At 38.1% G+C, this 14,478-nt stretch overlaps 3 protein-coding genes across 9 annotated transcripts; 1 reads left to right on the top strand and 2 right to left on the bottom strand.

Moving 5' to 3' along the window:
- The first annotated feature begins 3,723 nt into the window (after positions 1-3,723).
- Positions 3,724-5,355, top strand: LOC106417818 (glycine-rich RNA-binding protein 5, mitochondrial). 3 transcript variants are annotated; one of them, XM_022696136.2, is made up of 5 exons: positions 3,724-3,864; positions 4,159-4,277; positions 4,380-4,448; positions 4,546-4,649; positions 4,929-5,355. In XM_022696136.2, the coding sequence occupies exons 2-5, from the start codon at positions 4,169-4,171 to the stop codon at positions 5,082-5,084; spliced, it is 438 nt and encodes a 145-aa protein (XP_022551857.1). In that variant the 5' UTR covers positions 3,724-3,864; positions 4,159-4,168; the 3' UTR covers positions 5,085-5,355. The 3 variants fall into 3 exon arrangements, with proteins under 3 accessions (XP_022551857.1, XP_013714014.1, XP_022551858.1); XM_013858560.3 differs by lacking the exon at positions 3,724-3,864 and adding an exon at positions 3,867-3,961; XM_022696137.2 differs by lacking the exon at positions 3,724-3,864 and adding an exon at positions 3,867-3,966.
- Positions 5,356-5,540: 185 nt separating this feature from the next.
- Positions 5,541-10,755, bottom strand: LOC125581568 (uncharacterized mitochondrial protein AtMg00810-like). Of its 5 annotated transcripts, none has more exons than XM_048747224.1 (5): positions 6,847-10,755; positions 6,398-6,677; positions 6,177-6,318; positions 6,024-6,093; positions 5,541-5,937 (listed from the first exon to the last, which is right to left on the bottom strand). In XM_048747224.1, exon 1 carries the CDS (start codon positions 10,000-10,002, stop codon positions 8,977-8,979), a length of 1,026 nt encoding a protein of 341 aa, XP_048603181.1. In that variant the 5' UTR covers positions 10,003-10,755; the 3' UTR covers positions 5,541-5,937; positions 6,024-6,093; positions 6,177-6,318; positions 6,398-6,677; positions 6,847-8,976. The 5 variants fall into 5 exon arrangements, with proteins under 5 accessions (XP_048603181.1, XP_048603183.1, XP_048603182.1 ...); XM_048747226.1 differs by having other exon boundaries at positions 6,177-6,321; positions 6,398-6,578; XM_048747225.1 differs by having other exon boundaries at positions 6,398-6,578.
- On the bottom strand, positions 5,768-6,332 carry LOC125582255 (reticulon-like protein B8). The gene is made up of 3 exons (XM_048748848.1): positions 6,177-6,332; positions 6,024-6,093; positions 5,768-5,937 (listed from the first exon to the last, which is right to left on the bottom strand). The coding sequence occupies exons 1-3, from the start codon at positions 6,330-6,332 to the stop codon at positions 5,768-5,770; spliced, it is 396 nt and encodes a 131-aa protein (XP_048604805.1).
- Positions 10,756-14,478: the final 3,723 nt, after the last annotated feature.

Genomic DNA, 14,478 nt, shown 5'->3' with positions numbered 1-14,478 from the left:
CCAAGCTGATTGAGACCCTAAAGAAGAAGATGGACGAGGCCCAAAATGATGTGCTATTATCGAGTGAGGAGGAGTTAGAGATCAAATGGCAATTATGTGCTGCCTATAGAGAAGAAGAACTCTTCTGGAGACAAAAGAGTCGAGCTCTTTGGCTTAGAGCAGGAGATCAAAACACAAAGTACGCCCATGCAAAGACTAAGCAGAGACGTGCTCGGAATTGCATAACTAGTCTCAAGAACTCGATGAACCAATGGGTATCTACGGAGGACGAAATAGAAGCAGTGGCTACTGAGTATTTTCAACAACTCTTTTCATCATCTAATCTGGCCACTATAGATGATACACTCCAGTACATTACCGCGTCAGTTACACATGATATGAATGAACAGCTCATGAAGATCCCTCGAGATGAGGAGATAAGAGAGGCAGCCTTCGCGATAAATCCAGAGAAAGCTCCAGGGCCAGATGGAATGACGAGTCTCTTCTACCAAAGGTTCTGGAGCACAGTTGGAAGATATGTTTGCGCGATGGTACGAGCTTTTTTTGAATCAGGCGAGTTTGATGAGCGCCTGAACCAAACGAACATCTGTCTTATACCAAAAATCGAAAGATCTACAACTATGACAGAGTTTAGACCGATTAGCCTGTGCAATGTGGGATATAAAATCATTTCAAAAATTCTATCATCAAGGCTAAAACGTATTCTACCGCAGCTGATCTCGGAAATACAATCGGCCTTTGTGGCTCTTTGTTTAATCACTGGCAACATCTTAGTAGCGCAGGAAATGTTTCACGCTCTCCGAACAAATCATAACTGCAAAGATAAGTTCGTTGCGATCAAGACCGATATGAGTAAAGCATACGACATAGTGGAATGGAGCTTCATGGAAGCCCTCCTACTTAAATTTGGCTTTGATGAGCGATGGGTACAGCGGATAATGACGTTCATAACATCGGTCTCGTATCAGGTCCTGATCAATGGAGAAGCAAAAGGAAATATCAAATCGTCGAGAGGACTGAGACAAGGAGATCCTTTATCACCTTTCCTTTTCATACTGTGTACGGAAGTGCTGATATCACACATCAAGCAAGCGGAAAATACTAAAACGATTACGGGTATGAAGATCACCAGAGAGAGCCCTGCTATATCCCACCTCTTATTCACGGACGACAGTCTGTTCTTTTGTAGAGCAGAACAACCTCAATGCGAGGAATTGATGCGAATCATCGACATTTACGGGGAAGCCTCAGGACAACAACTGAACAAAGCAAAATCTTCAGTTATGTTCGGTTCTAAGGTCGTAACGTCCACTAAAACCGATCTGAAAAGATCACTGGGAATCACAAGAGAAGGGGGAGTAGGAATGTATCTAGGAATGCCAGATAAAATATCTGGATCAAAGAACCAAGTGTTTGCTTTTTTACAAGAGTGCATGAATGGGAGGGTAAACTCTTGGTCCGCAAGACTTCTATCTCGAGGAGGGAAAGAAGTACAAATAAAATCAGTGGCACAAGCAGTTCCAACATCGTGTTGTCTTGTTATCTACTGCCAAAAGGGTTATGCAATAAGCTGTCCGCCGCTTTGGCAAGATATTGGTAGAGCTCAAGGAACAACAACCGTGGTCTCCATTGGGTCGCTTGGGACAAAATCTGTGTACCAAAAGATAATGGAGGGCTGGGGTTCCGAGATTTCAGAGATTTCAACTTAGCACTTCTAGCTAAGCAAGTCTAGAGACTACTCGTATACTCGAATTCCCTTCGTGCACAAGTTCTAAAAGGGCGCTATTATCGGCATTCAAATCCTTTTGAGGACTGGAAAAGCATATAATGCCTCTTTCGGCTGGAATAGCTTGATGGCAGCATAGCAGGTGCTAAATGAAGGAGTACAAAGAACGATAGGAACGGATGCTGATACGTCCGTATGGAACGATGTATGGATACCTGATACTCCAGCCAGACCGGCGAAACCAATAAACTTGAACTACGATCCAGACCTACGAGTACACCATCTCATCGATTTTGATTTGAAAGAATGGAATACAGAGTTCACCTCAGAGGTTATTGATGCAGCGGATTTACCACGGATCTTGAAGCTGAAGATAAGCCAAACTGGACTACACGATGGATATCGATGGGAACACTCGAAGTCGGGGCACTATACAGTGCGGTTTGGGTACTCTATTGCTGTAGAACAGAGACGCGAAAAGAGGTCAGCCAGGTGACAGAACCCAGTACGACGGGACCGAAACAGAGGGTATGGAAACTCAAGACGTCGAGTAAGATCAAGCACTTCTTATGGCAAGTTTTAACCGGGTATTTAGCCACAGCGAGTAAACTTGTGGAGCGCCATTGTGGTACTGATACTACGTGTCAACGGTGTGGAGCTAATGCTGATACTATAAACCACTTGTTATTTGAATGCCCGCCGGCACTCCAGTGTTGGGCTTTATCTACCATCCCGTCTTCTCTGGGGCTTTTCCCGTGCTCATCTCTGTTCACAAACTTCGACTACCTTTTCCAGCAGGTCTCAGGAGGAAGGTATAACGCATCTGGAGCAGATATGTTTCCATGGCTGTTATGGTATATTTGGAAGGCAAGAAACGAGAAGTGTTTTAACGCAAAAGACATCACAGCTCTAGATACCTTACAGCTCGCTTGTAAGGAAGCAGAAGCATGGAAACTGGCGCAACTAGGAGAGGAGATGGAGGAACAGGAAGAAGCAGAGCCGCAACAAGAACAGAGTAATCAAACTGTGAATTTGGGATGCAGATGGCGATGTCAAGTTGATGCATCATGGGGAGAATCAAGCGAATGGATGGGACTAGGTTTCGTGCTACTTGAAGATGAGGTGGTCAAGCTAATAGCGAGGCTGTAAATTAATTATTTTGTTTCCAACGGAAATAGTAGGGATGGGCGTTCGGGTACCCATTTGGGTTCGATTTGGATCTATTCGGGTTTTGGGTTTTCGGGTTTAAAGATTTCAGCCTCATTTGGGTATTTCTAAATTTCGGTTCGGGTTTGGATCTTTGCGGGTTCTGTTAGGGTTCGGATAACCCATTTAATTTATTTAATTTTAAAATTTTAATATTCATTATATGCTTAAAATTTCTTAAAATCTATAAAACAAAATAATATAGTACATATAAATTTGTATAATATATGTCAAAATACCTAAAATTAATATATAAATTGGTTTGATTTGAATATTTGGATAGAAAATCAATAGATATTTCAAGTATTTTATTGTTTTAAATATATTTTATACATTTACTTTTGACTATTTATGTATATTTTCAAGTATTTTAGACAACTTAAAAGTATCTTATATATTTTGGATATTTTTCGTATATATTAAATCTAAAAATAAGTAATATATTTAGGTATATAAATCTATTTCGGTTACATTCGCGTACCCGAGATATTTCGGTTCGGGTTGGGTTCGGTTTCGGTTCTTTAGATACCAAAATTTTGAATCCGTTCAGATATTTAATCAATTTTGGTTCGGGTTCGGTACTACTTTTTCGGATCGGGTTCGGTTTGGTTTTTCGGATCCGGTTTTTTGCCCAGCCTTGGGAAATAGAAAGGACAACGATGAAGACGTGGAACGCAAGCAAGAAAGAGACCCTAACTTTAGAAATTTTCAAAAAGGCACGCGTTAACTATTTTTCCACAATGCTATTATTTTAATAACCCGGTCTCGATTTAGATTCGGTTAACCATTGGTTTAGTTTTACCGGTCAAGATTAGCGAAAGAATCCAAATCAACGGTTAAGATTACCTGATATTAATGAACGGACAGACAGGATGAGCGAACCTCATTGAAAGACGCTTCCAGATAGATAGTTCTCCGCCAAACCCTAGAGAGTGAGTTTAGTCTCGTCCATGCTTCTCTTTTTGATGTTACGTTCGCTGATAGATTGTTCTCTGTTTGCTGGGTTTAGTGAGTTTGCCAGGTCACGGTGTAAAGTTTGTATCTTTCGTGTTGTTTATTTTTATGAAAGGCTGCATTTTTATTACTTGTATTTACGATTGAATTGATGGGTCTTCCGCTTGTTCATCAGTTTCATCGATTCTGCCTTTTTCTGAAATCAATATCTGTATTTTTGTTTGCTCTCTGTTTGTTGTTTAATCACTGTAGTGAATTTTCTTTGCTGCCAGGATACACAACATGGCTTTCTTAAGTAAAGTTGGAAGGATATTTAGGCAGACTAGCAATTATGTCACTGTCTCTAACTCGATTCTACAGAGCATCTCTTCTTCAAAAATCTTTGTTGGAGGTGACTATAACTCTATCTCGGTTGTGGGAGAAAGTATTCTCTTTTTTTTTTTTTTTTAGTATTGTTTCTCTCTGCTTGTTGGTCTCAGAGTTGTCTATGTAGGTATCTCCTACAGCACTGATGAGTTTGGCTTGAGAGAAGCTTTTAGCAAATATGGACAAGTTGTTAATGGTTGTTTGCTATCTCTCGCTTTTTAAGTTAATTGTAAAACTCTAGCCTTTCCTTTTTCTTCTGAACAGTTTCTCTTGTTTTTTTTATCAATTTGCAGCCAAAATTATTGTGGACCGTGAAACTGGTAGATCGAGGGGTTTTGCTTTCGTGACATTTACTTCTAACCAGGAGGCTACTAATGCCATGCAGTTGGATAGACAGGTAAGACACAAATGTTCCAGCCTCTTTTAATTCTAAGATGTCATCATCTGGCTTATTCCTTTGTCATTCATTCATTGTCTAGCCTGAAATAATAATAATCATTCGTTAATGAATGGCTGAAACGGAGAGCAATGTCATTCTATTTATAGTTAGTTCTAAAATAAATCACTGTTTTCAGACTGTGTATAGATGATTCAGACAATGCTTATTTGTGATTCTTCTTTGCTTCGTGTTGTCTGTCAATAGGCCATTTATTGTTTTTTGTTTTCTGGAACACAGCACCTTCATGGTCGAAGAATTAGGGTGAACTTCGCTACTGAAAGAGGAAGTGGATTTGGAGGAAGGGGGTTCGGTGGTCCAAGTGGTGGTGCTGTTTTTTATGATGATCCTCTACCTTGTGGTTACAGAGAAGAATTTTCTGTTTTGTGCCATTGACAATCTGGCAGTTTGGTGGTTCAGAGAACGAGAGCTTAATCCCTCCATAATGTTGCAGTTTCAGAATAAACATATGAAAGTTTCTTAATTTTTATGGTTTTAACGTTTGGGGTTTGTTTATCATCTAGAATTCTACCTCTATTATCGCATGTGATTACGCTAAAGACGGTTAGTTTCTCAGCGAAATATCAAGATTCCGCCCCGTGACTCTGATCATGATATTTGGGGTTTGTTTATCATCTTCATAAATAAATAAATAAAAATTGTAATACCTTTTTTTTTTTTTGTTCAACCAAAGATTTTATTAAAACGGAGTAAATAAAAGGTTAGCCCACTGGGGCACCCCTAATGGGGCTCTTAATCACTTTTTTAGTAATAAATGGGTGTTAAACACTTTTTTAAGCAACATCTAAATTTTGTCCTCCAATGCAAGTATTTTATTTAAGGATTCTTAAAAAAAATTAAACATTGTTTTATTTAAGATAAAATTTATTTATTATATAAAACATATTAAAAGATCAAAAAAAAAAAATTAAGAAACACTGTGGTTTGTAAAATCTTTTGCCATCATCAGAAAGTAAGCCATCATTGTTTGAAACATACTATACGAGTAAACCAAGAAGATGACGTTCAAGAGTAAACCAAGCTACACATACCTTTCATCCACAGATAAACAAGTTGATTTAGTCATGCTTCTTGAACCCAAACCTTCCACTTGGAATTCGACTGAGAAAGCCAGTATCCATCTTCTTATAGTGACTATGAAACTTCATGAGCAGAGAATCAACAAAACCATCAACTTCGTCTTCATATTTCTCATACAGAACCGGCATTGTGTGAGCTCCCACAAACCCTTCACACATACAAAATGCATCACCCCTTAGAAAAAAAAAATCTTATAAACTCAAATTCTCAATCTTTCTAAAGAATCTCACTCACCAATATACAAAACAGTTAGGAAGTTGCAACAGCTCTCGATCATTGCGGCTAGCCATAGTCCAATCGCAGCCTGAAAATTATGTTAATGCAGAACTGATTAAAGTGCCATGAACATTATTAACATTATGCAGATGTTAATAAGATATACACTACCATGAGGAACTGTTTCAAACTCCCTCTACAAGCCAAGTCTTGAAGAAACATCAAACCACGGTTAACCTCTGTTCCAATGGTCACACCGACTTCCGCAAAGAAATCTTTTGGAAGGACGAGGCGAGGCACTCCAGACTGTGAGCTGCTTTGAAACATATGTAATAAAGCACTTGTTTAGATTGCAACCCCAATGAGCCAATGATATGTTATGCAAACATTACCGGTTTAGAGCCCCTGAGGCATTAGACCAAACGAATTGCACGATCGTACCAAGCAAGAGACGGTAACAAACGAGAGAGAGAAAATGGACGTTGATCCACTCGAAAAGCACTCAGATCGCAGTAGCTCCCATCAGAACACTTGCGGAGATCTTCTTGTTCCTCCACAACAACACATCAGCAGCTGAAAGAATAGAATCTCTCAAAAGACTTTGTTAGAACACTGAAAGAATAGAATCTCTCGTTGATAACGTCCTCTACAATTTTCTTCTCATGCATGATTCTGAAACATAATGAAATCTGAAATTCTCAAACAAACATATAAAAATCGAATCTTTCGGTTAAGTTCTGCCGACCAATACTGTCCTAAATCCGAAACCCTTGAAAGTATCCAACTTTTTAACTAGTTCGTTTGTGATGATTACAATGATATGAAACCCAGATCTTATTACTTGGTGAGAAAGAGCAGAACGAGAGTAAATATGAAGATGGCAAATCTCCTCGTCGTCACCGTCTCTTGCTCCAATATCCTCGCCGTCGCCGTCCGCGATCTCCTCATCAAGATGGCGAATCTCCTCGCCGTCACCGTCGCTTGCGTTTCTTGAGAGAGAGAGAAAGGGATGCTGAGTCAATGATAGGGCAACACGTGTCCACTAAGCACCACTTCTTCTGAGGCTTAATTAAGCACCGTTTCTTTTCTAATCACTTATTTTTCTTTTTTCTTTTAAATCCAAAAATCAATAAGCAACCCATAAAACACTTGGGTTAACGGTACTCTTGCAAACTGAAAGTATAGATAAATGAAGGGTTCTTTTAACTAACTCGTCGGCTTCCTGGTTCTGAGATCGTGGCAGAAACGTGAAGGAGATTGAGTTAAACACAGAAGAGATCGTGGCAGAAATTGCAATACCTTATAACAGACTCTTTATTATTTTTTTTGAGATTTTCTATCTTCAAAACTGAAGACAACCCGATCTGCTTTGACTTATTAGCATATGAACAAGTCTGCACCCTACATGGTTTGCTGATGAATGAGTACCGATGGCATTTTTATGCAAATGCTCAGTTTACAAGTACAGCATGTTCTCTTGAGGGATCCCAGACTGATGATGGTACAGGCTACAATGTAACAACATGTGTATGATCAGAGCATTTCGGTTCAGTTGGAGCAATCACTATCTAATTACTGCAAAGAAGAAAGAAGCGAGAGAGAGAGACCGTACACTGATCTCATTTATTTGTGTAGATAGAGCGATCTACAGGGAACTTGAATTTACACAAATCGACAAATAATTAACGAAATTACGATTTTACCCACTAATTTCTCTGATACATTGTAATTTGAAATTAAAATGTTCGCAACAAATTGGAAATTGGAACTTATCGATTTGCGCGCAAAGCCTATTCACTAAAACCTCATAATCCCTAATAATACCTGGAGAGAGTTCGAGAGATACATTCCCTTCTCTTTGCACAACGAACATGACGAGCAAGGGCTCGGATTCAAAATCACGAGCATCCTCCTCCTCCTCCGAGTGACCGTAAGAGTATCGAAGTTAAATCCATTCAGAATCCATTCTCTTTTGGTTTATACGATGGGATACGAATCTGAGAAAATCGTTGTAGATTGACTTATCGCTGTTGGAATGAAAAACTTTGTAGAGATGGAGAAAGTATTTTACTGTTTGAAGAGAAAGAAACTTTGTGAAGAATAAAACTTTTATAACTTAGAAGAGGATTTTTATTACTTGTTACAAACTTGGATTATTTCTTGGTGATGATACAAATGAGAAGAGAGTGGAGGTATTTATAGCCTCTAAAGTACAAAATATCTTACCTATTTTAATCCTAAATCTAGAAAACTCTACTAAAATATCTAGATAATCTTATCCTAATTATCTAGATAATTCTTCCAAAATATCTTAGATTTTTATCTTATGGAGGTGGAGATTTTTCTAGACACTTTCTAGAATTTGGATCAAACTTTAACCAACAAATACTTATTGGGTTTTTAGCCCAAAACTTAACTTGATCCAAATCAAGTTTACCTTTCAGCAATCGCATGTGATTACGTTTAGACCGGTTAGTTTCTCCGCTAAATTACGTCCGGTGATTATGATGAGAACACTCCGTTCATGCTCAGCGGCATTGTATCGGAACCTAAATAGCTCAGAATCGTTGTAGATTGATTGATTGCATGTGACTGTGGTTAGATGATTAGTTCCGTCCGGTGATTGTGATGAGAACACTCCGATCATGCTCAGTGGCGTTCGTTTTATGGGAACATAATTAATTAGTTCAAATCCTCTAAGTTCCTTCCAACGCATCGATGTATGTGTAGTATGGCTCGAGCTTTTGGAGAATTATGAATGATGTCGTGATTAAGCAAAACATATGCACTATCACCACCGACGTAGATTACAACCGAGACTTGTGAATTGTGATGTATCATTAATAAATAAACTATTAGGAACAAGCTTGCTTGAGAGAGAAGAAGAAGTTTGTTATCAAAATATCTCTTATTGATTAAAATGGACATTTATACGTATATATAGTCAGCTACACAAGTGAGAATAAACCAACTAATCTAACCAAACCACTAAACCAGAATCTATTAACCAATAGGATCCTAAAGATGAGCTTCCAAAAATATTATGAAGACTCATCTTGGACATAAGATGATAAAATAGGTGAGGGAACAAAGGTTTGGTCAAAATGTCAGCCACTTGATCTGCTGTACGCACATGTAGATATTTGAGAACCTTCCTATCAAGCCATTGCCGAACAAAATGACAATCATTCTCAATATGTTTGGTTCGCTCATGAAAAAACGGATTGGTGGCAATATATATAGCTGTAGTGCTATCGGAGAAGAGAGTAGGAGTCTGAGTCCGAGGTATCTTCAGATCATTCAGCAGCTTGATGAGCCATATCATCTCCTTGGAAGCACTATTCAAGGCACGGTACTCTGCTTCAGCTGAAGAACAAGAGACTGTGTCTTGCTTCTTAGAGCGCCATGAGATCAAGGAGTCACCAAGAAACATCGAAAGACCAGTAGTTGAACGTCTACTATCCAGGCAAGAAGACCAATCAGCATCAGCAAACCCTTTTAAGGTCAAGTCAGGGGTCGCATAATAGAAGAGTCCTTGACCTACAATGCCTTTGATGTATTGCAAGACTCGATATGCAGCATTGAGATGAGAGGTTCGAGGTGCAGAAGAGAATTGACACAATTTGTTGACCGAAAATGTGATGTCCAGACGAGTGATAGTCAGATACATCAACCTGCCTACAAGGCTTCTATATCGCTCAGGCTCATCAATCAGATCTCCATCTTTCAAAGCCAAATGCAAGTTCGGGATCATGCGAGTAGAAGTAGGTTTGCATCCCAACATGCTAGTAGAAGTCAGTATCTCCAAAGCGTATTTACGTTGGCATAGAGAGATTTCCTGACTAGTACGAGCTATCTCCAAACCCAAAAAATATTTAAGAGCACCAAGATCCCTGAGTTTGAACTGCTGTGAAAGATCATGAATCAACTGCCTGGATATTGAAGCATTTGTACTGGCCACAATGATACACCAATATTGCAAGGAAGTGACCATCATCAAACGACTTCAAGAAAAGTGTGTGATCACTTGTACCTGTTGAGAACCCCAGTCGTAATGGACTTCTTCAGTCGAAATACATCATTCTTAGACAACGTGAGCCCTCGTCTCTCTGCATAACCATCAGGTATCTTCATATATATTTCCTCTTCTAATTCTCCATTCAAAAATGCATTAGATATATCCAGTTGATGGAGAAACCAGTTCCTTGAAGCTGCAACTTTCAATAAGAAACGGACAGTCGTGAGTTTAGCTACAGGAGAAAAAGTTTCAGTATAATCCAATCCCTTCTTTTGAGTGAAACCTTTAGCAACCCCCTGGACCTTATGTCTCTCAAGAGTACCATCAGCATTAAACTTCAAAGAATACAACACCTTACACCCAACTGCTTTTTTCCCAGCCGGTAAGGTAGCAACTTCCCAAGTTCCAGTCGATTCCATTGCCCCAAATTCTTTATCAACTGCTTCTCACACCACTCTTTAGAGTCCTTTGCCTCAGAATAAGATTGAGGGATTGGGATTTTGGTGATGTTATTAATGTAAGATAAATAAGACTTTGATTGGTAGAGCTTTAGCATTAGCATTATGCTCTACATTATCCAATCACCAATTGTTAAAAAAGTATTTAGAGAAGCATTTACTAAATGCTAATGCTCTCCAAATGCTATGTCCAATGCTCTCATATGAAGCTTTTAGAAGAGCATTTGCATATATAATTTATAAAATTAAGGAAAATATATAATTTATTTATTTATTTATTTAATAATATCATAAAATTAGTTTTATATCCAGAAAATAAAATTTTGATTTCTAAAATTAATTTACAATCAAAATACTTTTTTAAAAATAGTATTTCACATTTAAAATATAATTTAATTATATTTTAAAAGTGAAATAATATTTTTAAAAATAAATATTCTAATTACAAAATTTATTTTAAAATAATATTTTTCGATATAAACATAATTTTTAAATTATTAAATTAATTGAATTAATTATATATCTTTTTAATTTTATATGTTAATATATTTATATATATATATATTAGAAATATATTCATTAAAATAAATATATTATATATTATATATTATATACTAATTTTTATAATAATTTTAAATAGGATACTCATACTGCTCTACCAATCATCATATTAAACAGTTTAGCAAAAACATACAGTTCCTGCAGAATACTGCTTCTATAGCATACTGCTTCTATAGCATATTGCTACTGCTAATGCTCTGCCAATCAAGGCCTAAGAAGGAGACAATTTGGAATATGAAAGAGAGGATGAAATGGGATAAGTGATAGAAGAGTCCAAATTGTAACAATGATAATCTGCAAGTGAGCAGGTTGTTTGCGTGGGCGAGAAAAAAATTGTGATGGAAGATGAGAAGATGGTGAAAATGATGGATGATCAGAATATGGTGAAAATGATGAGTGATGAGTACCTGAGGACAAAGTAGAAGATGGTGTGAAGAGCTTCAAGCTATCAGATGGTTGAGTAGAAGCCAGCGGAAAAATATCTTCATGAAAGATGACATTTCTTGAAACTGAAATCGTATGTGTCTCCAGATCCAAGAGCTTGTAACGTTTGACACCAGAAGGGTAACCCAAGAAAACACAACCTTTTGATCTCTGGTGGAACTTATGTCTCTGTTTCGGTGATGTAGATCCATAACACAAGCAACCAAATGGTCGTTTTTGATCGTATGCAGGAACCTTCCTAGTAAGAATCTTAAACGGAGTCTTGTTACCAAGCAAAGGAGAGGGAGTACGGTTGATAACAAAGACTGCAGTCAAGATACTGTCTCCCCAATAATCAAGTGAAAACTGAGATTGAAAGATGAAGGCTCGGACAACATTTAACAGGTGCTGGTGTTTACGTTCTACCACTGAATTATGTTCTGGTGTCTCAGGACAAGAGTGATACGATGTGATGCCCTTTTCTTGAAATAATGAAGAGAATTTTAACTCAGGTGCGTTGTCCGATCGAACTGCCTTAATTCTCACATTATACAGATTTTCAACTTGAGCAACAAACGCTGGAAACACCTTAAGAACTTCGTCATTTGTACGCGGTAAATAAACCCAAGTAGCACCAGAATGATCATCCACAATCGTCAAAAAATACTTATTACCATCCACTGTCTCAACCGAAAATGGTCCCCAAACATCAATATGAAAAAGCTCAAAGTTTGAATTACATATGTTGTTTGGAGAAGGAAATGAAAGTTTCTTCTGCTTCGCCAAGTGACAAATATGGCAATAAGAGTTGCCTTTATTCTTCTGCTTCTTAGTTCCCAAGTTATCAGCTATCAGAGCTATCAGGTCGAGTCTTGGGTAAGAAGCATGACCCATTTTGTTGTGCCAAGTACCAATATCCACCACTGCATTCACACACACAAAAGCTTCTTTGATATCCATCACATACAGATTCCCAATCCTTCTACCCTGGCCAATCATCGAGCCATTAGTACGATCCTGTATTTCACAAGTAAAGGGATCAAATATAACTCTGGGGCCAAGATCAGTTGTCAATGAGCTTATAATGATGAGGTTTAAGCGAAACTCTGGAATAAACAGAACATTCCGGAGTAGAATGTGTTTCTTTAGTTGGATGCTTCCAACACCACTGATCTTGATCATAGAGCCATCTAGGAGGTTCACAGAACTGGTGATGTTCATATCCAATGATACAAAGAGTTCTTTATCATGGGAAACACGATGTGTAGCTCTAGAACCCATGTATAATTGTTTAGCATGCTCTGTGAAACAGTAAGAATACCAATAAAACAAAATGTAGATTAGGAGAAGGTGATACCATGAATCTCATTTGTGTTCTGAGAAGTAGAAGCTTCGCCTTGACCCGAGACATTGTTGTTCTAGAGTTGAGAACAGAACAAAGCAATGAACTGTTGAATCTGGTCCTTGGAAAGATTACCAATCAAGTTGTCAAGAGAAGATGACTTTGCTTCAGGTTTAGTAGACAAGTTCACTTGAGGAGTAACAGATGTGGATTTCAGAAACTTCTCAGGTGCTTTGCCTCTAGGAGTATAACCTGGAGGAAAGCCATGTTTCTTGTATCATCTCTCCGCAATGTGACCAACTTTGTTACAGAACGAACAAATTGGTTTCCATTTGTGAGCACCAGTCTGCACATAGCACACACTCGAGTTATTTGAAGGCAAAACCGAAGTCTCAAATACTTGAAATGCAGCCGGTGAGATTGTAGTCGCAAAGCTCTTCTGATTGTCATCTTGATCAAGAATATTATAAACTTCAGTGAGAAAAGGCAGAGTCTTTTTCATTATGATCTGACGGCGAAACACAGCGTATGATTCATTGAGTACTGCCAGAAACTTCACAATCTTAGCACGCTCAGCCTTTTGTTGAAGTCGAGCTGCTTTCCCACATGTACACGGATCATCAGCTTCCTCACAATTCTCCAGATTACTCCATAGAGTCTTCAGCTTGGTGAAATAATCTGAGAGGGACAGGGAGCCCTGACATAGATCTTGAATCTCCTGCGTGAGGTTGTAAGTTCGCGGCAAGTTTGCATATGAAATCTGCTATGCAAATCACGCCAAATATCTGTAGCATCATCCAAAGGCAAGATACTACGATAGATTTGAGTTGGTACCGAGTTAAGAATCCAAGACTTAACAAGGCTGTTTCATCCAGACCATACACGAAAGTTAAGATCGGATTCAATAGGATGGGACATCGATCCATCTATAAAACCGATTTTGTTCTTCGCATCTAGAGTTATCTTCATCACAGCTTCCCAATCATCGAAGTTAGATCCATCGAGTTTGATAGAAATCAGTAGTAAACCTGGATGATCGGAAGTATGCATAAAGAAGGGAGAGTGAATCTATTCCATATGATCAAACCCAACAAGTGCTCGTGTAGCCTGAATATCCGGACCTGAGATCGCCGGAGAAGCTATCAGAGCTGCGCGGGTTGCGATACGGGTCGATCGAAGAGAAATCTTCTTCATATACACCATCAAAGCTTGATAATCGAAGTAACACGAGATCGAGCAAGAGAAATTACGAGATGATCAAGCTTAATATTAGCTCTAATACCATATTACGAACAAGCTTGCTTGAGAGAGAAGAAGAAGTTTGTTATCAAAATATCTCTTATTGATTAAAATGGACATTTACATGTATATATAGCCAGCTATAAAAGTGAGAATAAACCAACTAATCTAACCAAACCGCAAATGATTTTTCACTTCCTCCTTTATTGGCTTACAACAAAATTTTAAAAATATACTTATAATTTTGTAGGTATAAAAAATCTTATGCAATATGACTGATTTTCTGCATTTCCTGAGTGACCAAGAACGAATGCATAAAAGGAATTGTATCAGTAGTGTGGATAAAAAAAACTTAAAGAAATTAAAGAACTAATCTACGATGGATCCGAGCAATAATCTGAACAAAAAGATATGTTTCTTCCCATCTGTTTT

This window comes from Brassica napus, chromosome C2 (assembly GCF_020379485.1).
Source record: "Brassica napus cultivar Da-Ae chromosome C2, Da-Ae, whole genome shotgun sequence".
Taxonomy (NCBI): domain Eukaryota; kingdom Viridiplantae; phylum Streptophyta; class Magnoliopsida; order Brassicales; family Brassicaceae; genus Brassica; species Brassica napus.
This window is presented reverse-complemented; position numbering and strand designations above follow the sequence as displayed.